This window comes from Lissotriton helveticus, chromosome 2_1 (genome assembly GCF_964261635.1).
Source record: "Lissotriton helveticus chromosome 2_1, aLisHel1.1, whole genome shotgun sequence".
In the NCBI taxonomy this organism is placed as follows: Eukaryota; Metazoa; Chordata; class Amphibia; order Caudata; family Salamandridae; genus Lissotriton; species Lissotriton helveticus.
The window spans coordinates 600966193-600993247 of record NC_136059.1 but is presented as its reverse complement, the minus strand read 5'-3'; the positions used below and the strand labels follow the sequence as shown (position 1 = coordinate 600993247).

At 45.6% G+C, this 27055-nt stretch overlaps 1 protein-coding gene across 1 annotated transcript in view; it reads left to right on the top strand.

Moving 5' to 3' along the window:
• LOC144818172 (general transcription factor IIH subunit 2) overlaps positions 1-27055 on the top strand; it is a 368595-nt gene that overhangs the window by 1361 nt on the left and 340179 nt on the right. The window contains exons 2-3 of the mRNA XM_078675294.1: positions 16904-16994; positions 17075-17152. Coding sequence (XP_078531420.1) covers positions 16939-16994; positions 17075-17152 — 134 coding nt within the window. The 5' untranslated portion in view covers positions 16904-16938. The remainder of the gene's footprint in view (positions 1-16903; positions 16995-17074; positions 17153-27055) is intronic.

The following is a 27055-nucleotide window of genomic DNA, read 5'->3' as shown; positions in this document are numbered from 1 at the left end:
TGTGAAACCAGATAGCCTTCTCCAAAATGTGTTATCCTATGAACATATTTTATTTCACAGGGTCTCTCCTCTTACTCTGTTATCACACAGGAGCACACTTTTTAGGTCTTACCTAGGCAGAGCTGTCTCTCCACCCATCTTTTTATTTGGCTCCTGTCCTTTGTAAATGGTGGCTTTTCATTGGTCAATAGGCTTAGTAGTCCCACCTTAGTATCATCTTGTCTCTTCTTATAATCTCCACTAAGGATCCCTCCCCTGTTACATGTCTTGTTACTCCCTGGGTTTTAATTACAGCCTTAAGGAACTATTTTCCTAAAAGGCTTCATGCAGGGCATACACCTGGTCCTAAGCTAGGCTGGCATTGGTTACTTCACTCACTAGAACATCTCACATTTATACGAGACGTCTATACATTTCCCTTCATCAGCTCCACACAAAGTACAACCTAATCTGAAATTAATGTAATAATTATTGTCACATTTCAAAGCTACTAATTGTATATATGGACATAGCTATATTTGAATGAACTTGTAGAACTGTCTTTCATGCAAAGCATTATAAGTAGGATGGATTTACCATATCTTCCGCAGGGTGCAGTACCATATGTAACCAAAAGAAGTCCTCGTTTGGCCACATATGGTACTGCACCCTGCAACATAGCTAGGTAAAGAACATTACCATTTATAATGCCAATAACTCCAACTTTGTAGACTTGCAGTGCTGGTGCCTTGCTCACTATGGACCTCTAGGAGCAGCTTGCAGTACTGCACCTAGACATGCAGTACTGCACTTAGCCATGCAGTGCTGGTGCCTTGCTCCTTAGGGACCTCTAGGAGCAGCTTGCAGTACTGCACTGAATGCTGGTTCCTGGCTCACCACGCAAGCATTTGCAATGCACTTGGTCTTGCATTACTGAAAGTATGAGCTATTGGCGTTGCAAATAATAATGCAACACCGATGGCTCATACTTTTAGTAATGCGCAACCTATTGCATTGCAAATGCTTGTTACTTTAGTTCAGGATGTGTGCTGTAGAAGCACCTCTTGTATTTGATTTAATAGACTGTAATGTTGCTCCTTCTGTAATAAGTATCTAGGCCATGTTTTGCATTTATTTGACTACTGACTTGCCTCTTTCACTAATGGCATCGTTGGTCGGAAGCAAACCATGAATGTTTCTAAAAACCATCACTTGTTATAAATATCCGTTTATGCAGTGATATAATAGGATGTACTAAAATGGAACACTTCTACATGTTAAAGAAATATATACTTTTTTGAATTTTGAAGAGATTGTATCATATTTTTTACATTGTTGTACAATATACATGCCACACATTTCATGACTACTTTTTTGGAATTCACAAATATTGTCAGTAGTAGGCTTGGAAAGCTGCACCAGTTCCACATTTCCAGGCCCACTATTTGCAGTCACCAAAAAGATGAAAAAATAAATGCTTGCAAATAGTCTAACCAGTGGCAATTGTTCAGGGTAGCATTTCAAATCATCGTTTTTCACCCACTGTGCCACTCTAGACAGAGGCCCACCTAATGCAAATCAGTACAGACCCTATTTCTCATGGACATAATCCATCCCGAACCTCGGTATACTCACCTCTTCACTCTGCAGATCACTGCTTTTTTAGTTGGGAAATTTGAGAATAACCCCCCACACCAATCTCGCTGACTAAGCTACACCCCTGAGGCACAGGTCTGCTAATTGTCATTAACATAGCTGCGAAGCTGCCATATGTGACTTTTTCATAATTTGATTGGCATTTCAATGACTGAGTAACAATTTCTCACAAGCAAAATCAATCAATGAAGACGAGGGAAACCTAAAAATATCAGAAATTCGTCCCACACGATCTCCTAAAAGTAAATTAAATTAGTGACGCAACTTTGCAGACTGGAGACAGACTAGTGACTGGTGAGTTCGGTGTCCCCTAGGCTTCTCTGCCTGACTCGGAGCACTTCGGGTATCAGGTCTCGACTCTGTGTGCAGAAGTCTTCAAGCTATCCAGTAGTCATGGCGCTGCCTTTTGGCAGCAGGCCTTACTGTCTTTGTATTATAGACTGCAAGTTTGTTCTGTGTGTAGCAGTGGGCACCACAGAGTCTACAGCCGTGTGATGCTGTATGCGTGCAGGAGGCTTGCGTCTGTGTGAACTGTGTAGCTGTGTGCAGTGCTGTGTGCGTGCAGGAGGCTTGCGTCTGTGTGCATGGATAGCATGCCTCAGGCCTCATCTCTCTGACTCGGCCTACATGAGGATGGATGTTTGTGTGTAGCAGGCTTCAGTCTGCATACAGTGCGCCCAGGCCTCAAACGCTGTTTGCAGCACGCCTCCGATTTGGCATTATTAACCCCGTGGATCAGACTCCTCGTGCTCAAGACCCCTGCTTCTGACTGTTTGCTCCAGTTTAAGGCTTTTGCTGCTCAGAAGGCCTCCGGCTATCTAGTGCAGCAGGCCTCATGGTGTTTAAGTTTAGCATTCTGACGTTCGGTCTCCAAGTTACACGTTTATTTATCCTTTGCAGTTTTCTATAGCGCTTTATATAACCCTAGGCGTACACATAATTGAAATTAACTTGCAGCGACGGACGCGCTGATGGCCAGCTCAAGAGCAGCTTCATTCCCATACACATGATGCTGGCAGCCTCAGTGTTTTTGAAACTGCGCAAGGAACACCGGGCTGTCAAAAAATGTTGTACCCGCTGTTCAGTATTTGCTGAACTAAAATGTCTTTAAATGTCCACAAATCACATTTCGTTCCAACTTAATGAATTCAGGAAAGCACGCCTCTTAAGACCATTACAAGACAATTACAATATATTCAGCAGTGAGGTGACCAAACTTGAGACCTGCAGTGGACTGCTGATCAGGATTTTTGTAAAGTGTTTCTCTATTAGTAAATTTTATGGCTGCATCTCAGTAAGCCTATTTCATCAACAGAGGGATGAAAAGCTCAATATTTAATAAGGGTCTACACCCATGCTCCTCCTAGAAATCCGTTAACTAGCCAAAAAGGTGGAGTAGTTCCTCGTCAGTGGTGGAATCACAGAGCTGACCACCTGGATCCGAATGGTCAGATCTTAATGCCCTCACACCCCTGGTGGGGTCTCATGCGTCATCAGAGGGCACTCCTCATCAGGCCGGCGCTGCAATGCTTGACGGGCCTAGGGGCTCTTTATCGGAGATCTTTCTATCGTAATTACCATCAGGTGAATGCATGAGTGGGTACTGTGCGAAAAATAGGGTGGTGGTCGGTGTGTGTGTAAGATAGACTAAGGTACCCAGAGGAATATTTTTATGGGGTGAAGGTACCTTGACTTAGTAAATGGTTAGTTAACTGCATCTCAGTAAGGACATTGCAGCTGCCCATTTTTACTGGGGTGGGTGGCATGGTAAGCAAAAGAATGATGGATTTAACTTAGATCTCTTGACTGGGGACAAACTGGGGTGGCATGGTGAGCAAAAGAATGATGGATTTAACCCAGATCTCTTGACTGGGGGTGAATGTTTTGATTTTTTTTCTGCATTCCGTCCATCAATTGTGTGTCTTTTGCTTTCTTGCCCCAAGTGTGCCAGGTATGCCCAGATGTGGGTCCTGGGCTCACTGTGCCACTGGAATCAAGCTATCCTGGCTGAAGAGGGGTGAAACCCCGAAACCGGTCCTAGGATGATTGTTTCTGGTCCAATGAGGACCTGGCTTGGCAGTTCGGGCTGGAATGTTCTCATGAGGCACAGGGTCAAGACTGATTTTCATATGGCCAGGTTTAAACTAGGGTGGCATGGTGAGCAAAATAATTATGGACTTAACCCAGATCTCTTGACTGGGAGTGAATGTTTTGATTTGTTTTGCATTCCCCTCCATCAATTGTGTATCTTTTGCTTTCTAGCCCCATGTTTACGATGGACACAGCCCGTGTTAGCCCTTTTCGGGTGAGCGAAGCTTAAACCAGCTCTTATTCATACTGAAATGAATTGAGACATGTTACCTCATTGTCATATAGCCTAGAGCCATTCCTCAGGAGACAGATTGTCGTTGACGCTGGAACAGACATGGCACAGCACGGCTGCTTGAAGTAATCGGGAGTGCTCTTGGAACCAACCTGGGCACGGGATTGAGGAATGAAGAAAGATCACTGGCCTGGCTCGCCTCTCTGTGGTGAAGACTGTCTCCCTTGGCAATTGCATTCGCCATGGCGCCGGGGGATTGATCATTCATTTTAATTGTTACTCAGCTGACATCTGAGCATGACACAGCAGCCGGGTGCAGGCAGCACTGCTGCCAGCGCCATGATTTGCCCCAAATACCACTAGCCAGCCTCCCTCAACTCTGGAAGCAGGACGTGACGTCACCTGCATAGTGGCTGGAATCAATGTCCTTTTCTCACACGATACATTGAAGCACTGCCTGCAGCAGCTGCTGCTAGCTCAGCCAGCCGAGCCCCAGGCCTGTGAGTGCAGCGCGCGCATGTCGTACTGCCAGCTGCCACTCCTGTTTAGTTTTAGGCAGCGCAAGCTTTAGTAAAAGCTGAGGCGCTATACGTAACTGCATTTCAGTGCGGTGATGCGGAGCACCACACTGAAATGCGTTAGTCTAATTCCTGATGCCTGGCTCTTGGCAGGACTGCATTTATAGAACCATAAGTGAGAGGACCAGACGTACTTATCTAAGTGTATACATTTAAACAAATCACAATCCTTGGTGATGAAAAAGTTCTGTGGAGTAATGTACTTGTTGAAGGGACATATATATAGTTTGAAGGTCACAGGTGTTGTCTAATCTGTAGTCCAGTCTATTACAGATTAGACACAAATTCTTCCAACCCAGTAATTGAAACCACATGTTGCTGTTTTACACCCATTGCAAAACAGATTCAATGCCCTTTACCTTTTTATCTAGTGAATGTTGATGCTTGTGTGAAATTGTGCCAATTTAATTCTATAAATATAGACTGCCACTACAGAAAGGTAGGAGATCTTTTGGACGTCCTTCAGCAATATTATTGACAAGTGTCTGACCTAGACGTTTTGGAACAATTTTAAATGTTCACGTTACATACGTATATTATTCGTATAGGAGGCTGGGACAATCAGTTTAAGTTTGCTACTCCTATTCTGTGGTACATAGCCTTGCTTTACAATTCTAGATGCAGGAAAAACACATTTATCAGTCCATTTTGTTTATTACCGGTTGGGTTTGTTTGTGTCAGGACCCCACCGGTGGCAGGGACTAGACTAACAGCTAGAAGACCTTACTCTCTGCTGGGAACAAGAGAATTCTGGAGCATTGGTTTAACTTGGCACACTCTGGGAAGTACCTGAAAACGTAAGAGGAGGAGGATAAGGCTGGAACTGAGTGGGATCTACAGTCTAGTCTGGACTGGGTGGGGTAATGCCTGTCTAAAATTGAAGTAGGAAGGCAACACATACATAGTAGAGTAAACAAATGGAATTGCAATAGGAAATTACAAAGCAAGAGAATAATTGACCGATTACCATAAGTGTTAGTTTCTTTGCTCTGCAGAAAGTGCTCTGTCTATATGTATAACATTGAACGGTAAAGCAAGGAGCAGGTAATCTCACAGAGACTTGGAAAACACACAGAAGCTTTTACAGAAAAACAGTGCGAAGTCCATCTCGGTGCAAGAGGCACCAAACCATGGAACTCACTGGCACTGCCTTCCAACAATAACCAAGGTTTCAACATAAAAAACAAGCATCTGCAATGCAATAGGTTTCGTATTTACGCGAGTTTGCGCTATTGACATTGCAAATAATGCCTTTCATTTTTGTTTTTGTTTTAAAACCTAAATAAAAGGCATTGCCATTTACAATGCCAATAGCTTAAACTTTGGCAATAAACGATGTTCTGAATACTAAAGGGTATGGCCCCGGGGCCCCTTCTACTACCAAGATCCCCCAGCATTCCAATGTGGCATTATGTGACAATATCTCTTCTGCCAAAAAAGGGTTGACCACCATGTTATAGCGGACTCAACTGCCTACCTCAGGGCCGGGTATAAAGCCAACCCTATACAGATCCGTGGGAATTATTCCTCCAAGACCTGGTAATGAATTAATTAGCTTTATAAGGTTGGTTCTATTTAAAATAACTTGGGGCAAAAAATGGAGATGAACAGAATGACTTTTCTATGCGTTAGAAGTACACACAAGTGAAACCTTACCCAAGACAAGCTACATACACATACTATTCAATCGGTCTCGTGTCAGAGTTAACACACGCAAGGAATCTATTTTATTGGGCAAACAAGAGAATACCTTCTAGGACACACGAGTTGTTTATAACATTGCAGGTCTGGATTAAAATTAAAATTAAAAGTCAACATACAGTTGACTTAGTGGTTTGGTTAAAAGGTCAGTGCTGGGCAACCTGCATTTCCGCTCCCATTCCCTACCAAAACTTTACATATTATATTGCACATTGCGTTAAACCCCAGCTGACAGAAGCATATGGACACGTCTACGGTACTGTTAGGGCACGGCATTCAGTGCGTAAGTGACACTGAGCAAGGCCAATGACAGGTAGGCCATTGACTTAAAGGACGCGAAAGCAACTGACACTTTCTATATGAGGAAAAAATCGGGCCTTCCTCAAACTGACATTCTTTCTGACCTATCAAAAAGTCACATCAACGCTAAAGCCGCAAAACAGGCCATTGCGAGTGAGGGGGCGGGCCTGGCGACAGTGAGTTGCTCCACTAAAGAGCAAAGAAAGCCCTGGAAGACCAGGCTTTGGTTGCAGGACGCCAGCTGCCTTACCTGAAGAACAGGGTGCGGTACATCTGGTGCGCTTCATAGTAGTCCCCCCTTCTCCACGCTAGCACGGAGTTTGCCCTCCACGCGTTGTACGCCTCCCCGGTTCCTAGCGCTGTTCTTTGAGCCCTCCTGCTCCCCATTATCGCGGACATTATTGGCCCGACTGTAGGCTAGCGTTGCGGGGCCGCCGTCTTGCCGGCTTCCGTAGCGTTTCCCGATTGGCTACGGTGGCTCGTGAGGATGGGGCGGGCCTGTCACTTCCGAGAGCAGAGTTCCTTTTCCGTCGCGTTCGCTAGATTCGTCCAAGTAGGTTAACGTGGCGGCCATACCTGAATGGTGCCTTCTGGCCTTAAATAACGCAAATTGTTAGGCTGCCTCTTTTGAAAAGTACTTTCAGAGACCATTATGCCGTGACCTTCCTTTTAACAAAACCTCTTGGTAGGGCTGTTATGTTTTCATCATAACCATGACCAACACATTTCAACATTATTACTACACTATCCGAACGCTTCTTGGTAAGATGGTGTAATAAATTAGGTTATTGATTGAGGGGGGCTGACACCCTACTCATATAAGTTATTTCATTAGATGCCTATGGGCCTCTGTTTATTTATCTATTCTATCACAGTATGTAAATATGATCCTAACAAGTGTATCTATAAGTGGGAGGGAGGGAGGGAGGAGGCACGGACAGTGGGCAAGCGGGAGAGAGACGGCTAAAAAAACAAGTCAGGTCCCGGGCCGCGCTGTGATTGGCTGACGTCACGGGGGTGTCCCGGGCCGGCAGCCAATCACAGCGCGGCCCTGGAATGACGTCACGGGGTGTCCCGGGCCGGCAGCCAATGGCAGCGCGGCCCGGGACAAAGGGGCGGGGCTTAAAAAAAGCACCAGAAACGCCCCCGAATCGCGTTTTCGAGAGAAAACGCGATTGACAGCCTCTGCCTCCCAATGGCTAGCCTCCATTTATGGAGCTAGCCAATTGGAAACAGAGGCTGTCCTAACCTCACTATTAAAAACAACAGATTTCGATCTGGGAGGGGCTTCGCCCCTCGCCAGGTTACGAAACCTAAAAAGGATGAACCATCTTACAAACTAGAGAAATTAATGGACACTTAATTTGCTCTGATTTCACAAATTAGAATTTTAAATCAAAACCATTTCCACAATATACGCGTGTTTTGGAGTTAGCGACGTGGGATATTCTTTGGGACAGAAAGGCTAACCTTTAAACAGCTGCTCCACTACTGGCAAAAGAGGATTACTATGCCTCTTCACAATCTGCAATTCCATTGGGCATTCCCTAGCACTACTGTGCCACTCTTTGTAAAGATGAAATAACAACAGCATTTACAGTTATTCGAGATAAAGTCCTAAACATAGAATAAAGAACCAGGTACAGGAAGGAACTAATAAATGTGTCTCAGCCATTGGCTGTCCCTTAGAGTTGTTCCCCAGTCCATCATTTTTCTCCTACTATGCCACTGTAGCCGGAAACCAGACAGGCGCAATCAGTTTTGTAAAGTCCAATCCGAACTGCCAGACCTGAACAGAGTAACACACAACACATGTATTACAATGACATGAATTTATGTTTAAAAACACAAACTAGAAAACGCAGCAAAAAAAGGAAATTTAAAAATATATTTATGCTTTCGCATTCCACCTCTTGAATACCAACATCTGAAAGTGCACAGTACTATTACATTTCAACTATAACCTAAGTTAAAATAAAAGAAACAATTTAGTTGCGAATTCAACTAGGCGCGCTACAGCACTGGTTGTCAACGGAAATAGTGTAGCTGAGTACAGGGTCAACCAATACGAGCACTTTTCATGCATATATTATGCTACTTAAAATAGTCACTTAAGTTTCTGCAAATATTCAGAAATACATCTGTTGTGTACAAACTAGCCCGTTAACCAATCCACAATTTGTCTACATCATTCCGCATTCTGGAACTTGTAGGCCCATGCGAGCAAATGGAGAAAACCGAAACTAGAAGTCTGAACATAACCTACTTTTAGCTAATCATAATTGGCGACTTGACTGGTGTCCTTCACAACTACGTCTTGAGTTTCTAGGTCGATTGCAGTGTTTTTGTGGAGCAGTCATCCGCCTTTATCGAGTGTCTGCCCCTCCTTTAATTTGAAAGGAAGAGTATGTCTCTGTAGCAAAAAAGTACCCTGCAACTTTTATATGCATTTCAAGCATTCGTCTTTGAGGTACGTTTAATATTTATCAATTGAAGGGGTGGATGGACAAATACACCTACACTAGGCGCTTGGAAACAGGCGGTGGTGATTTAATGACATGGCTTATTGAGACAAGAATGGTTAACCCATAACATTTATACGCAGTTTAGCCATTATTTTATGAATACTCTGATAGACACAATGTAAACAAAACAAAAAAAAAACACACGGTTTAGCTATTTCATGTTGTCTGCGCATATTTTGCTAACATCTATAAACTTGTTTATTCAAATGATACTACAAACAAGGCACGCCAATTAAGATGTATTGCATAATACAAATTACAGTGCTTCCAACAAGTTCCACAAAAAAAACAGACAGGCGTGAAACGGAATGAAGTTTCGGGGCGGGGTACCCTCTATTCTTTTTCATTTTATGCGCCCGTGAAGGTCGCTTTTAAGTCTGGCGTGTCTCAAAGCAAACGCAGCCAAGGCGAAAGATTAAAAACATCTTGGACACGCTCAGCCCGGCCTAGTCAACAGATGCAGCAGCCGAGCGAACAGCTCTGATCGACAAGACATCTGTTAGTGCGCCTTCACTTCCTGCAGGATCTCCCGCCCTCCTCTCTGGCAGGAAGCTGCCCGTTTGACAACAAATGAATCAGCCTGAAGGAGAGCAGCCATCAGCTGATCAGGCATTGTTTACACTCAGGCCGGGCGATCCCTCCAGGCAGCGAGCGGTGCTGACTGACAGCCGCGCACACCACTGAGGTTTCCCTGTCAAACTCCGTGAGCTGGGGGCAGGCGAACTGGGGCACCGCACCTCCACAAACCAAGCACAAAGACCACTGCAAACAACATACATACATGCATAGATACAAAAGACTCGATAAACAAACCCTCTTTCCAACCCTTCTGGAAATAAAGCAGTCATTGTTAACGCGTGCGCACAGCAAGCTGTGTGACACGACCGTGAACATTCAGTTGTGCAAGGGATCTGCAATGTCAGGTCCCGTTCCAGAATATACGTGCCCTTCCAGTGATGCACCGGTACCAACCATTTTCAATTTTAACAATTGTATTACTAGAAACTCAGGTTTAGTCACTCAGAATATTTAAACAGTAGATTGTACAGCAGTCAAACACAATATTTACTTCAATTATGATAGAAAGGCAAAAAACACCCATTAGTTTTAGAAGCATGACAAATTAATTGCACACCTTTTTAATGAATATTTGAGACGTTTCTAGTGGGCCTCTTACCACAATTGCATGAGGTGAGTGGACTAGGGATTTAAGTTCGTTTAGGTCGTTTTCTGCCTATAAAGACAAAATTAAAAATAAAGATCAGAAATTGGGGTATTTAAAATAGAGGCCCCATCCACCCTCTGGAATCTGCAGTCTGCTGTTACCTTATCCCACTCTCCTTCCATGACATGATTGCGGAACTTGGTGGCAGAAGGATGTTCCAAACGACATCCCGACTCTTGCATAAGAAGATCAACGGTCTGGCTGCAGAGGGAAAGAGAGGGATGCCATGTTAACCCGATGAAGTTCACAGCCCTCGGTTTCAACACACTTCGTTATTTTCGAGCGCAGAATTCAATCACACACAGCGGACTACGAAGATTTGCGTCTGCAACATATTTCAAACGCAAAGTCAATCGTAAACTCTAACAACGCTCGCCGTGTGAATCCAGTAAATATAAGACGCAGTGTCACACTACACAAAGCAGTGACAATGTGGTTTTAATCGTAAACAGAGATAAGCAGGCCTTTGATCGGATTCCGCACCGTTTTTCATGCAAGGCTCAGGCAGTCAGTCAAGGATACAGAGGCTGCCAGCGGAACCACACTCCCATGAAGCGAGAGACCCTAAACCAGCTCTGCTCGCGAGTCTCTGAATGATCTCCTCGCTTAGAACACTTGTGCAGCTAGAGAACGATACAGAAACACACAGTGGGTCCGGTAACCATCAATAGCCGGGGGTGTTGGGGATGCGGGCTACTCCAGAACCCACGTAGAGCCACGTCTTGGAGAGTTTCAAAAGCAAAACAAACCCCAGAGATTGATCAAAACAAATCGAACAAGTCAGGTCCCGGGCCGCGCTGTGATTGGCTGACGTCACGGGGGTGTCCCGGCCGGCAGCCAATCACAGCGCGGCCCTGGAATGACGTCACGGGGGTGTCCCGGGCCGGCAGCCAATGGCAGCGCGGCCCGGGACAAAGGGGCGGGGCTTAAAAAAAGCACCAGAAACGCCCCCGAATCGCGTTTTCGAGAGAAAACGCGATTGACAGCCTCTGCCTCCCAATGGCTAGCCTCCATTTATGGAGCTAGCCAATTGGAAACAGAGGCTGTCCTAACCTCACTATTAAAAACAACAGATTTCGATCTGGGAGGGGCTTCGCCCCTCGCCAGGTTACGAAACCTAATAAGAGAGGACAAAGGGAATGGAGCAAGAGGAGCTGAATGCAGAAACAAGGCTCCGGGAAATGCAAGGCTGTGCTCCAATACAGGTAATTATGAGCGAGGGGTCAAGTAATAAAGAATATCTAAAGCACACAGAAAGTAGGAATACCCCTTACAGTAAAAACATAACAGAAATGTTTTGCATGGAGTCTTGTAGTGAAGACGGTTGCTGGAAGTGGAGTAATTGTAATTGTACTTATATAGTGAGTACTGAGCACACATTAAAATAGCTAGAAGCTCTGTGGAGGAGTACAGGTGCATGGAGAGAGCCAAGTGCAATACATTTAGCAGATGCAGTGAATCCTTAGTGAAGGGATGTGGCTGCACTTAGACTTGTATGGGACAAAAACGAAGAAAGGCGGAAGACATAACAAAGGATATAGGGAAACCAGGACTGGGTGGATTGAAGCCCATAGAGAGTAAAGTCCAATAGACATGTATGTAGGGGTTAGGCTCTCCACAGGAAAGCAGGACCCATTATACTAAACAGCACTCAAACTCCTGGATGCGATCTAGCCACGGTTTGGTGGCAGAAGAACCTAAATGATACATCATTATGGTCATGTGGAAACCAGGACTGGAGTGTAATGTGTGAAGCAAGATGTGCAGCGTGTTGGAGAGTGATTTGACATAAAATGTTCCAAATGTAGAATTTACTAGGAAGAATGTTTAAACTGATTATCTAATTGATGTTTTGGTGATAATCTTTCTCTGTTCAGTCCCTTCGCTTGACTAGGCATAGTCAGTGAAGAGACTAAGTGACAGCTTCTCTCCTTCCCCCCCCTGCTCCAGGGCCTTTTTCTCAAAAGGTCAGTCTGTCAGCTGGAACCAGCCGCAGTTTTAGTTGCAGTTACAGACACCCTCTCTCCTGCTTGTGGGTCAATTTTATTGTCCCTTTGCTACACTGAAACAGGCACTTCTTCCACCTAAGGTGTTTTTTCTTTGCTTACAAATCCATACACATAGTAGACCTGTATTAATGAGATATTTGTACTAGAGGGACTGGCAGCCAAACCTCTCCTATGTCCTTGATCCCAAGTGACGAAGGGTTATCTATCCTGTCTTGGAAATTCCACATGTTTGCCTCGCCTCTTCTATTCAATTCACTAGCTATTGATTCCCTCATGTTCAAAAAGACAATGGGTTGTACGCTTTCTTTTAGATAGAACATTGCCTTGAGTATGAGGCCTAACCCTATTGGCCACACCCAGCCTCTGCATGTAGGAAATATTCATTTTCCTCAATATTGAACCAAGCCTAATGACGATTGCTTTCTTTACACCAAAGAATCAATTTCAACATGTGAACATTTGAGTGGCAATACACTGTTTGATTTACATTGTTATAATCAGGGCCACTGGAGTTATGCAATTGTGCTGCGATTTTCAATTTTTTATGGATTTGCTGCATTTTCCACAATCCATCATCTGCTGCAAAATCTGAAGATTTCAACAAAAAAGCTCAAACTGCTCAAAAGGGACTAAAGCGAAGTGACACGTGTTGCTGTGCAGCAGAAGACCATTTGCAAAAGTTGACTGGTCACCTTTCTGTTGCTTATTGCTGTATTTGAATTTTAAATTGGTACTAATGAGGTGCAACCAATGCACAGACAGTGAATAACATGCGTAAATATGACAAAATACTATTTCAAAAAGTGCCGCATTACGCATCATAATTTACTTTTTCTTCACGCACAATTTTCTCAAACCTACTGCATAATTTGGCCATTCCCTGCCGCATAATTCCAGTGGCCCTGGTTATAATGTATGTGCTCACCTTTTCATTGCATGAAACAACCTATATATTTTAACTTGGCTTTTAAGCACTTTTTGTACGTTAACACATTGATTATACCTGAAATCATCTGCAAAATAAAGTTATTGAACTTACATGCTTCTCCTGGGGTTCGGCTGGGCACGCACTAATCTAATTAGTCAATATGTTGCTTCTTTCTTCTTGAGTCAAAACACTTTACCTCCTATCTTTAAGCTTTAGATGAGACAAGGGAACTGAGAGGTAATTGGTTTTTTCCAAGTGACCGGTCTTAAAAAACCAACCAAAAATGTAAGGTATTTATTCCCGTAGAACTTTATAAAAGGACGGCGGGTATAGTGGCCCCACGTATGCTGAATATGTCCCGTGATAGTCTACAGACACGTGAGCTCCCATTGGATCAACGTCTGGCCACAGTGGTGGCGATCCCGAAACCGGAGAAGCCGCGGGAGGACTGTACCTCCTATCGCCCCATATCCTTAATAAACGCTGAGGCCAAAATTCTAGCAAAACTCCTTGTGATCAGACTGACCCCACACCTCACTACCCTGATTCACCCGGATCAGTCCGGGTTCATGCCCAATAGAAATACAGCATTAAACTTGAGACGTTTGCTTGGAGTACTGGCCCGCAAGCTCTATCTCCAAGAGCCGGCTGTTTTCCTGTCGTTGGATGCTCGTATGGCGTTCGATATGGTGGAATGGCCCTTCTTGTTCGCTGTGCTGCAGCACTTGGGCTTCGGACCAAAGTTCTGCACTTGGGTGCATCTCCTGTACACAAAATCAATGGCGCACATGACGGCTAATGGTCATATAACCCACGACTTGCCATTGACCCGGGGCACGTGTCAGGGATGCCCGCTGTCACCGCTGCTTTTCGCTCTAGCGTTGGAACCGCTGGCGGCATGGATCAGATGGGAGCCAATTATCCGAGCTATTAAGTGGACGGAAGAATGGGAAGACCGCATCTCGCTATATGCGGATAACGTTTTACTCTACCTGGCCTCCCCTAAGCAGTCCATTCTGGTACTCCTGAATATATGTAAACTTTATGGGCGAGCTTCAGGGTACACAATAAATTGGTCAAAATCGATACTATTTGTGCTCCATGGTCCGCCGCCGCAGCTCCCAAATAACTGTCCGCTGCAGGTCTCTGGAGAGGCCTTTAAATATCTAGGTATCTATATCACAGCGGACCTGGGCGAGTTTATAAAAGGAATCTAATCCCCCCCCTGGAGCGTTTAAAAAGAGATTCAGCTCGTTGGGGGAATCTTCCGTTGACGTTGTTGGGAAAGGCGGTGCTTTTTAAAATGATGGCGCTGCCTCATTTCCTCTACGTGTTGGAAAATACCCCGTACCCAGTGCCAGCAGACTATTAAAAAAAAAAAATAGCGTCTCAGGTTTCCGGGCTGTTATGGGGGAACAGACCTGCACGCATAGCTCAGCGTAAATTGACTAGAGGGTGGTATGATGGCGGCATTGCACTCCCCGTCATACAGCTATATTATTGGGCGGCCCAACTGAAGGTAGTCAACCAGTGGATACATGCCACACAGACAGATCCAGCTTTTAAGGCAGATAGGAGCGGGCTGGGGGTTGAAGGCATGATGTCGGCACTCTATAACAGGAATCGTACGCCAGCGGTAGTTGGTCCTACAAGACAGATGGTCCACATGTGGCATGAAGCACACTCTAAGTTACGCTGGAAGGGAATAATAACCCGGCTTACCCCTCTATGGGACACACAACGCTTGCGTGGCCTTCGAAATAGCAAAGGATTTGATTAATGGGACTCTATCGGTATATCCACTGTGGGTGACGTGGTACAAAGGGGAGGTAAAGACATTTGAACGTCTCCAAACACAGTATGAGCTAGCGTCTACTGAACTTTTTAAGTATATGCAGATAAAACTTGCGCAGCAGGCGGTCTTACCATCCAACTCTGAGATTCCAGAGGCTACCCCCCCTGGAGGACAGACTACCGACAGAGTACATACATAAGCGGACGACTTCCCTCACCTACCGCAAATTAGTAAACAATTTGCCTGACCCAAACGTGACACTTAGAGGAAAGTGGTCTCAAGATGTGGGGGACTTCGAAGACTCCGAATGTTAGGAGGCGACAGCCTCCCCGCGGGAGGTGGGCTTTCCCTCAAGACTCAAACTAGTGCAGCAAAAATCTTTACATATAACTTATTATACGAGACACACCCTACATATAATAGGGACAGCATTGCACCCGTACTGTCTGAGACGATGAGGGGAGGAGGGTACGTTCTTTCACACTGTGTGGGAGTGTCCGAAGATCACGGAGTATTGGGTGAAAGTAATGGGGACCATATCACAGACGGTGGAGGTATCATTAACGCCGCAGCCTAGAAGATGCTTACTGAATGTGTGGGATCCGAACAATCTTATACGCCCGACGCAGACGTGGGCCACACTGGGAATAATGGTAGCGAAGCGCAATATAGCACAAATGTGGGTTGCGGAAGAGTCTCCAACACAATGCATGGTGTGGGTATCTAGACACAGCCATGGTGGCCGAGAAAGCATCATTTATTAATGCAGGCTGTCCTCCGAAGTGGAGCAGGGTATGGGGGGCTTGGACCAAATTCAGGGGTACATTTGTGAGCCACCAAGGACACAGGAGGAAAGGGAGTCTGAAGATGAAAATGATGGGGGGACGTGAAGTTCCTGAAGGGAATACTGTACTCTGCTATACTGTGTATACCATTATTACGACCACTGCCATAATGCCGATGTTGTCAGAATCGATTGTCTGTATGTACTATTTGACCAACTTGTGCCTTGATCATAATTACAATAAAAAAGTAAAAAATAAAAAAAAGTCGGCGAGGACCAAGGGGCAACGCGCGTGAGTATGTATCGAGGACGCTGACATTTGAAAGCCTGGTATTGACTGCTCATATCAAAGACGACCCAATCTTGATGTAGAGGACAAAATCTTTGGCCATAAAGTTTTAATTATCGAAAATTGCGCTCCAATTGTAGGATTGGCGACATAATGAGGGTCGCCCCTTTGTTGTTATCATTACAGTTTGATATTTTATTACAAACGGAAAACACCATACTACAAATATTGTGAGGAGCTCTTTCTGAAGTCTGGTACCACTCGGCCATTATAGACTTGGAGGTATATATATATATCCCGTTTGATTCCCACACGTAGTGATCATGATTAAGCTCCGGAATATGTTTTAAATTGAAAGCCTGAAGAAGGTGGTTTGGACCTGTTATTGCCACCGAAACGCATTGCCTTTCGGTCTTCGTCGATTTTAAAATGTTGTACAATTATTGATGCTTGTGTTAATACATATGTGTTGTGCTATACAATCTTTTATTGTGACTGTATTTTTGATGCTGATCGTTTGGAATTCTGTTTAAGAATAAAGCATAAAATTGCTAGGCATGGCCATCATCTTAATTATTTACAGATCTTTTTATGAATGAGTTCTTTATTTTGTGGGCGCGATGACAAGTGATTTAGGAACAAACCTAACCATCCTGTGTACTCCTCTTTGGTTGTCTTTGCAAGCACCTGGTCCTTGAATGAATTAGGCAAGCTTCAGTCAGTGCTTCGACACATGCAGCAATTAAAAATGAAAATATAGGCTCTCTATATTGACAGGTGCATTAATCTATTTTTTTTCATCAAATTGCAGTTTCTTACCAAAGATATTTGATTATAACGAAAGAAATGGATGACGAAATTGAGAAGACTAAGCGCTGGGAAGGTGGCTACGAAAGAACATGGTAAAGTTTGCCCTTTTAAAATTTTTTATAGTTTCATATTGCTTTTCAACGCTAGTTATTCACAAACTGTTTTCTTGCAGGGAGGTTCTGAAAGAAGACGAGTCCGGGTCATTGAAAGCTACGATAGATGATATTCTCTTCAAAGCAAAGAGGAAAAGGCAAGAACAGATTCACTGAATATTGCGAAACGTAAATTTAACTGTGTACTGTGAATGGTTTTAACTGTGAAGGAAAATCCCGCAGTAAATTGTGTTTGACAACTTTTGGTGGGATCAGTGAAATAATCAATCTTTCACTTTAAACTTTTTAAAATGACCTTTGAAATTGTCACATTGCGTCATCACCTAGCTTTGCATACCTCCTACGAGCAGCTCTGTAGCTTAGTTTAGAGAGGTAGTTTATTAAAGTTGTTTTAACATGTATGCTTTACTTTTTCCTCTTGTCTGTGGAGACATTTCTGTTTAACATAAGCAGTCACAATTCCCTTTAAATACAGAAATCTGATCTGCATGTTTTGTCTGCCAACTCTATATATGTTTTGTATTCAATTATTTATTTGTGTAACATATTAACCCTTTCGCTGCTAGGCCTTGTGTGGGTGTCCAATGTAGAATTGGCTAAAAACTTATTTTAAAATAAAATGTAGCGCTTAGAATTCTTGGTGCTATACCCTTAATCCCTGGATTTTTGGCTCTTCCCAGTCACAGGCCCTTGCCCCACCCACAAAGGTGAGGTATCATTTTGCTCGGGAGACTGAGGGGAACACTGTGGGGTATGACATTTGTACCAGCACGGTGATTCCACACTTAAATATGTGGAAAATGTGTTTTTTAGCTAAATGTGAGGTTTGCAGTGCATTCTGGGTAGGAAAACGTTGGGGGATCCACGCAAGACATACCTTGCTGTACTCTCCCGGGTGTCTAGTTTTCAGAAATGTGTGGGGTTGGTAGATTTTCCAGGATGCCGCTGAGCTCGTGGCCAAAAACCCAGATGACCCCCCTTGCAAAACCAGGTTGTTTTCCAATAGGTAATTTTAATGTCTCCTCAATACGTTTTGGGCCCTTGCCTTTCGAGGGTGCTTGACCCACGTAGGCGAGTGAGGTACCATTTTTATCGGGAGACCTGGGGAAATGGTGGGTGGTAGGAAATTTAGGGATCCACGCAGATTCCAGAACATCACAGAAGTGTGAGGAAAATGTTTTTTTAAATTGTTTTACAAAGTTTGAGATTTGCAAGGGATTCTGGGTAACAGAACCTGGTGAGAGCCAGACAGGTCACCCCATCCTGGATTCTCCTGTGTGTCTAGTTTTCAAAAATGTAAAGGTTTACTAGGTTTCCCTTGTCTAACTTGTGACCTGCCAACACCTCGCCGATCTATCCTGGCAGCATGTGGGTGACCCTGACATACAAAAAACCGCCCCATACACATTTTACTTGCTTTACAAACCAGGGTAGGCTTCAAGTGGCCGTGGCTAGCTGGCCACAACACAGCCCCTGAACCACAGTGTCACTCCCCAAGCACAGCTATATATAGGCACAGCAGTCTCACCACTCGTCCGCTTTGTACTTATGTTACGTCACTAGCACTTCGTGCGAGGAGACACTTCTGCACGCTCCCAGGTCACCCAGGTAAGGCACCGCAGTGGCCCTCCCTACCGTGGTACTTTCTCATTTTTGGCCGCGGAAGGGGGGTCAGGGAAGGAGGTATCCTCACCATATCCTTGCGCGCCTGGCACACTCTTTGAACCTCAGTGCTCTCTCCCGTCCAGGTTTCATACCTGCATTAATATCCCTCCGCCCTCTCCAGCCTTCACGGTGCTAGTTCAACAAACTATTTAGACTGTTACAGGAGCCACGGCAAGTCTACACTAGCGTGTGGGCAATCACATACATATATGTATTTAGGGGAATGCTGCGTTTCACTGGCTCACATCGACGTAGCATAGCATGGGCCAGGATGTTACAACAATAAGTGTCCCACTGCCGAGGGAGGATGCCTGAGTTTGTAATTTCTTCCACTTCGTTTTTAAAAGTGGCAGCACTTGGTAGGGCGGGCTGTGGTAGTATATATATAAAACACATTGCATGTCAGGGAAACACTTGTGCGCTTAGCAACAGGATCACACCTCCCATACCATATGAGTGAATATACAGTGCTTGGATCCCAAAGCTGGGTTTTTACAAACAACCCTCTCACGGGTGCCTCTTCCAACGCCCTCAGAAGGATGAAGAGCAGAGTGAACCAGATACGTTTTGAAACCGTGGTTTTGGATAACACAGATCAATACAGCAAATGCATTAATCTACTGATCCACAGGAACTCATCTAAATGACTATACCATATCTGAACATATGTTTTTTTTTTTTTTTGCTGAGTTTTATATAGCGCGAACTTGATCCGAATCGGGTATCTGAGCGCTTTACATAGCACCCGTTGCATTACATGAGGACATACTTTCATTTTTGTTAGGCACGGGGAGATTAAGTAATTTGCCCAGAATCACAGGATGTTCAGCGTCATTGCCGAGACTCGAACCCAGTTCCCCAGGTCCAAGGTCGAGCGCCTTAGCTGTTAAGCCAACTCCTCTCTGTGTTTTATACAGCACAATATCACCCCAAGGGACGTTCTTGCTGCCACATAACAGATGAGTCTTACAGTAAACCAGCATGTGAAATATCCCCCTTTGCACTAAATAGCCACACTGCCTTTCCACAATCAAGTACTGCTTTAAAACTTAGTTTACTAAATATCTGTTCAACTGTGACAGCTTTTACACATTCCTGTTGAAATAACCGCCTATTAAAGACACCCTGAGGACACAGGGAGCAGTGGTCCCTGGGCAAGGAGGATGACCTCACCCCACACTGCACCGGCCACCCACCATAAAGCGCCTGACAGCAGAGCCCTTTCAGGCCCATGACGATTTATGTGGCTTCCGTACGCTAAGCAAGACGAAGCACGCCTGCCTTTACGACTCCCCACAGCAGCTTCAATATATCACTCACAGTAGATAACACCGTGTGTCTCGGACTACAGGGTGCAATTCCCATGGCTACACAGACACCTGCCGGCCGCCCTGTGCTACACGTTCTCAGGTGTACATGCCAGTGGCTAAGCCTCCCAAAGTAAAAAAAAACAAATAAAAAAAAAAACAGCATTGCAGCGAGCGGCAGCCGAGCCCTCTCCCCTCCCCTTATTATTTACCAACTGTGAGGAGGAAACACTGACATGAAACGCGCTTGGCGGAGGAGAGAGGGCATGCGCCTGTGATGTGGTGGCGGTGGGTTTGTACAGGCACTCCACGGACAGGCACGGAAGTTTGATTGCACAAAACTGCACCCGGTGCTTCATTTGTAAAAAAAAAACCAAGCAGCTCACAAACCTTCTTCTTGCAGCAATCGCTCGGTGCCTCCCGGAAGCAGCCACAAAGGCCCCAGTGGCTCCAACAAGCGCACCAGAGCAGCGCAGCCGTCCAACACCTCGCAGGCAGCACGTTACCAGAGCAGGCGTGTACCAGTCCACAGATGCCCTCCACTAAAGATAGCCGCTTGAGGCACCCGTCCAGGCGCTGCTGATGGAGGGAGACTAGAAGGTGTACTGACACACCACGGGCCGCCTACCATACACAGCTGCTTCAGGCGTGCTGTGAAGAAAAGTGAAAGAGAAAAACATACCCGAGTCCTATTGCTAAGGAGAATAAGTGTGCCTAAGGAGAAGAGCACCACGAAGACTACCGGTAATCAAGCGCTCTGTAAATAAAATAGATTGTTGAGAGGGGCGACAGATGGTTAAAGAACCCCCAAGAAGGAGAGGGAGAGCTATGTTCGCGAGTTGAGCATGCCCTTAGTGTGCTCACAAAAGATAAAGAGTATGATGTCCCCACCACCATGCGCTCTGAAGAAAAGTAAAAGTCTCAGCAGGAGCTCAAAACAAGCGCTCGGAACAAGCGCCTGACTTCCTGCTGGCATAAAAGGTTCCTTTATATTCTTTATGGGGCCATCTGGATCCATAAAGAAGATAAGAAACCTTTTACGCCAGCAGTAAGTCAAGCAACCCTGTCTGAAAAGGACGGGGCTTACAAAGAAAGAAGAACTTCACTAGGACCTCTTCTCCAATGGCTGACCACCATTTTGCATGGACGGTGACGCCAGCCAATGGAGAAGAGGGGCGGGGCTTAACCTCGCTAGTAGAAAATTCCCTACCTCATTAAATCCGCCAGCTCGACTGCGCAGCCATCGCAGGCCGAGACCTAAAAATTGTACCTCACTTGTGTGGGTAGGCCTAGTGCCCGCGACAGGAAACGGCCCAAAACGCAACATAGACACTCCACATTTTCACAGTGAAAATGGACCCTTTTTAGGTCTCGCACCTGCGATGCAGGGCGAAGCCCTGTTGCAGCGAGAGACCTATTGTTGGTGGCTCTGCTTACAAGGAGCCAAGAGGGAGACAAGAGATGGGCACGCGCAGCATGCCGGAATCAGATCAGGCCGTGCGCGTGAACACGCTCCGATTCCGGCATGTTGTTCACACAGAAAGACAGGCGCGCGCACACACACGCACGCACGCACGCACACACAGACAGACAGACACACAGTCAGACAGACACATAGGCACACAGACACAGACACAGACAGACAGACAGGCACACACACACACACACACACAGGCACACACACACACACACACACACACAGACACACGCACACGCACAGACAGACAGGCACACACACACACACAGACACACAGACAGACAGGCACACACACACACACACACACACAGACAGGCACACACACACACACACACACACACACACACACAGACACACGCACAGACAGACAGACAGGCACCCCCCCCCCCCCCCCCCCCCCGGTACAGACAATGACACACACACACAGACAGGCACACAGACAGGCACACAGACAGGCACACAGACAGGCACACAGACAGGCACACAGACAGGCACACAGACAGGCACACAGACAGACAGACACACACAGACAGACACACACACACAGACAGACAGACAGACACACACAGACAGACAGACACACACAGACAGACAGACACACACAGACAGACAGACACACACAGACAGACACACACAGACAGACACACACAGACAGACACACACAGACAGACACACACAGACAGACACACACAGACAGACACACAGACACACACACACACAGACACACACACACACACACAGACACACACACACAGACACACACACACACAGACACACACACACACAGACACACACACACACAGACACACACACAGACACACACACACACAGACACACACACACACACACACACACACACAGACACACACACACACACACACACACACACAGACACACACACACACAGACACACACACACACAGACACACACACACACAGACACACACACACACAGACACACACACACAGACACACACACAGACACACACACAGACACACACACAGACACACACACAGACACACACACAGACACACACACACACACACACACACACACACCCCCCCCACACCCCCCCCCCCGGGTGCAGACAGACACAGACAGACCGACACAGACAGACAGACACCCACACCCTACCCCCCCCCCCACTCACCGGGCTCTTTTTGCGTGTCCCTCTCTCACTCCGCAGCGGGTCAGTCTCGGCAGCAGGCGGGGCTCTCCACGAGCACAGGAGCCCCGCTAGCTCACACGCTGACTTCCGCGCACAGGAGCGCGGGGTAGGCTCCCGTCTGCTTCCTGTCTTTTTGCGGCCACGCCCCCGTCCCAACACAGGTTGCCTGGCTTCCTGCCCAAGCCGGGCTGCGGCTGTGGTTCAGCGAGAACGTAAAGTTTACTCTGTGAGTATTTCTAAAGATCGCCACTCACTCGACAATGGAAGAAATACATTACGGCCACCTTGAATGCAGAAATGGATCTGCTGGGCTTTTTCTCCTGGCTCTTGTCTATTATTGATTTCGGTTGCCCGCTATTTTTCCAAACGATATTTAATACACAATATGTTTGCCAGTCTGTACTCCGGCATACCCCTCCTCTCTCTAGGGTGAATTCTCGGCCCACACAGGTGCCCAACCTTGGTCCAGGAGGATCGCATCCATGCCACTTTTTCACGATTGCCACTACGTAAATGGCTCCCGATTTGATATTTTTGCAAGTACATTTATTCCATGTGGATATCCGGAAAACCTGGCATGGGGTCACCCCGCAGGGAGGGACGCTATAGCCCCTGGAAGGGACTGCTCAATAGTAAGGAATGTACTTAATTTGCACTACTGTAAAACTGACGTAACCAATGTCTGTTGCTAGTCTCAGCAGAGAGGCTAATAGCTTGCCTAGCGTGAAAACGCTCATGGGGAGAGGGCCAGAGGTAGGAAGCTTGCACTAACCACATCCCTTCTATAACACCACTCACCAGGCCTCCTAATGTTGTGCACCATTATTTTCACGAATACTTGTGCACCGAGGCATTAAAAAGTGAGACCTCTCGAGCCCCGCCGGCAGCTCACAGATCTCTGGCAAGGAATGTCACGCTTGTTCGCGGAGACCGTCTCTCAGCGTGTCCCCTCTTTAAATCTAGGACTGAACTCCTAACTCGAGTCAAAGGGGCTTTGTTCCACAGCGCGCTCTGGTTGTAGAGGGGACACGTCAGACCTGTTTGGGTCCATTCACTTTTTAATTAAAAAAATTATTAAGCGCTTAGTAACGGGAGGAGAGGGGGTGAACATGGCGTCCCCGCGGCTGGTACTGCCCTCCCCCGTGGGTCTGTTTCAGAAAAGCCATGTAAGGGCTGCGCTGCTTTGTCTGGCATCGGTCCACGCTTGAGTGGACGCCAAGCCCTCTTGATTTCTGCAACAACAACCGGCGCTGGTAGCGCTTCGAGGTGAACGGATATGTACAGTACAGCCACACATGCGCTGCAGGTGGCTAGGTTGGGTCCTCCATGCACGCGCCTGGTGCTGCCAGGGCCTGATAAAACGAGGAAAACATGCTATTGTTAAAAATAGAGTTTTTGTCTCCATGGCGGTATGTAGCCACCATTTTATGGGCACAGTTTGGCAGATTGCATCACATTGATAGACTTTTCTACCCACCAGTGCTTTAAGTAGGACTCTAAATGGGGTATGGCCAAAAAAGGATAACTATTCACTTTTTTTCCTCCAATCACTTCCTCCAAAAGTTAAGGCCTATGTAATTAAAATGTGGCTTGAAACTTATAAACTGCAAACTGCAATCTATACTTCACACAGCGGGGCACATGACCAGCATTTTGCTGCCCCCCTGAGCTTTTATGTTATTGCATCCAGACAGAGCACAAGTCCTAAAAAAAGAAATGGGGGGAATAGCCCAGTTAATCAGTATGCAAGTGACATCACGGCGCATGACATCGCTGCGCGTGAGGCGTATGACATCACATCACGTGACATCACAGGAAGTGGCATCACAAGAAATGACATTGGTTGTGAAGTCCTCACATATATCTTTAATAGGTATATCATGAGTACATTTGAGCTAAATAGGGAAACCCTCCTGATTTAGGCAGAAGATTCACACTTTTGTAAGCTACACATAAAACAATGTTGCCTTTTGTCAACGTAAAGCTTCCTCTAGCCATAGTGCTTTAAAAGAAAAAATTGTGATCTTTAAATTATTACAATGCTTCCTCAGGTTAAGTGGTCTTCTAAAGTGCCTACATCAATCCAGTTTTTCTCTTCACACCACTTTCCTTCGCAGTTCCTCACTGCTACACACACGTTTTAAGCACTACATTTTCTTTTTCTTTGGGACTTTCAATCTTTTGACACTTTATCAGCGAATCACAATTACAACTGGAACATATGCGGCCATCACACTCTGCACTCTGCAGAGGGGCCAAGGATGGATGTGCATGTAGTCAGACCTCTATGACCCACTGACAGGCCCTGTGAGAAACTACGACTGACTAGACACAACACCAACTCAATCATGTTCTATCATAAACAGCCACCCACAACCGGAACTCATCCACACACCTACTCAAGCATCATACATTGCAAAATAAAGCATAAGAAACTCAGGGGGAGATTTACTAAGATTTTACGCTGTGTTTGTGTCATAAGTGTCACAAATTGGCGCAAAATCTTTTTTTCACAATTTACTTCCCAGTACCTAACTTGTTTAGTGCTGGAAATAACATGAAAGTAATGCAAAGCAGAACATAGCGCTGATTTGCATTACTTTGCGCAATGGGCACGTACCAAGGGTGGTACATGGGCGTTTCCATGCAACCACACAAGGTTTCTGACGCTAAACACAATATACTAAACACAGCAGACTGGGTTTAGCGTCAGAAAAATGCGCCCTTTTAATGTAGGCGCAAGGAAGGAGAAATGCTTTAATTTCTCCTTCCTTTTCCAACTCTGCTGTGTGCTGCACACAATAAAATACACTGAACATAATCTTCACAAAAGTTATTTACAAACGTTTAAGCTATTGCCATTATAAATTACAATAACTTTTATTTAATTATTAATTATTAAAAAAAAAAAGCCATTGTTATTTGTAATATCAATACATCTAAGTCACGTAAATACAACACATATTGCAGTACAAATGCTATAGGTGTCACATTTGCGAAAGTTATAACTATTGATATTGTAAATGACAAAGCTATTAATTTCGTTATTTTCAAAACCAACACATAAATAAAAAATGTGTCATTTACAATACCAATAGCTCAAACTTTCCTAATGCGAGACCTATTGCATTGCAAATGCTTGTTTGCAAAGTGCCTAGCTTTCCAGGTAGGTATATTGAGTGCGTTATATGGGATAACAGTAACTAATACCTGTGCCCTACAGTGCTTAAAAACCGTAGAGATGGCAAGGGAGGTGGCCTCAGTTTGTGTGACACTCACTCTGAGAAAACTGCCGAAACAATTCGAAGGCCCATGTTCCTTTATACGCGCCTCGAAGCAGTGGACGGTTTTTCGCCAAGGTGCATCCTTTTGCCACATCTAGATCACACGGGGTTCAAAAGGCGCCTCCTGTTTAAAAGACGCTCTCTTGTAGACCAGGGGACAACCTTGCTCTTAGAAAAAAACTTGCGTGTGTCTGAAACACCACCGATACTGCATGCAGCTAGAAGCGCCTAGTGCCTACGATGCTTGATAGGTGGTCATGTCCCTTCATGAGTGATTTAAAAGGGCTCCTCAGAGCCCCTCGACTCCTCACATAAAACCAGAGGCAATTCATCTAAATTATAGGGATTAGCGGCCGGGGCAGAAGCCTGGGGGCAGCATAAAATCCGGGCTTTCCCTTCCCCGAATCTCCACGCTGTCCTTTAATGGAGGGTCGAGGACAGAAGGCTCAAAGCCCTGGCAACTGTGTGTTTTCAGACAGACACATCATGAGCCGCATTAAAAGTTTGAAGCACTTGGAGAAAGTGCATTTGCTCCCCTCCCCCGACCTCTTTAAATGGTTGTCATTTTAAGTGTGCAACTGCTTCACTGTACCTTCGGTGCGCCTTGCTTTTTATAAATGTGATAATAAAAGATATGAGGTTGCCGCTTAGCTCACGTCCTTGTTCTTTTCAGATAATTTGAGAACAGTGCTCAAACTAAATGAACGTTTCCACCTAAGCATATACTTCCTGTCAATTGTGATCAGTTTATAGTCCCCTGGCAAGATACGTTTAAGAATAATAATGGATTGGATGAGTCATCTAGTGCTTTTTAGGTCTCGGCCTGCGAAAGACTGATGGTCCTAATTTACACCTTTGCCTTCACATGTACTGACTAATTTGTGCCCCCCTCTCACTGCTAAAGGGAGTACTGCCCCCTCTTATCCTGCACTGGAGGCCTCTCGCCAGTGACCCGGTCACGCCCACTTCCCAATCTGCCACAAGGCTTTCTCCCACTGAAGCGTGTGCTCTTCCTTTGACACCCCACCCCTACTCTCGTATGTTCCAAGTCGTCTCCCCTCCCCCCAAAACAGCACCGAGATCGATATTCACAGAGTCGCAAAAGGTGGTCGACACCTTGTCCCCTCCAAGGTGACCC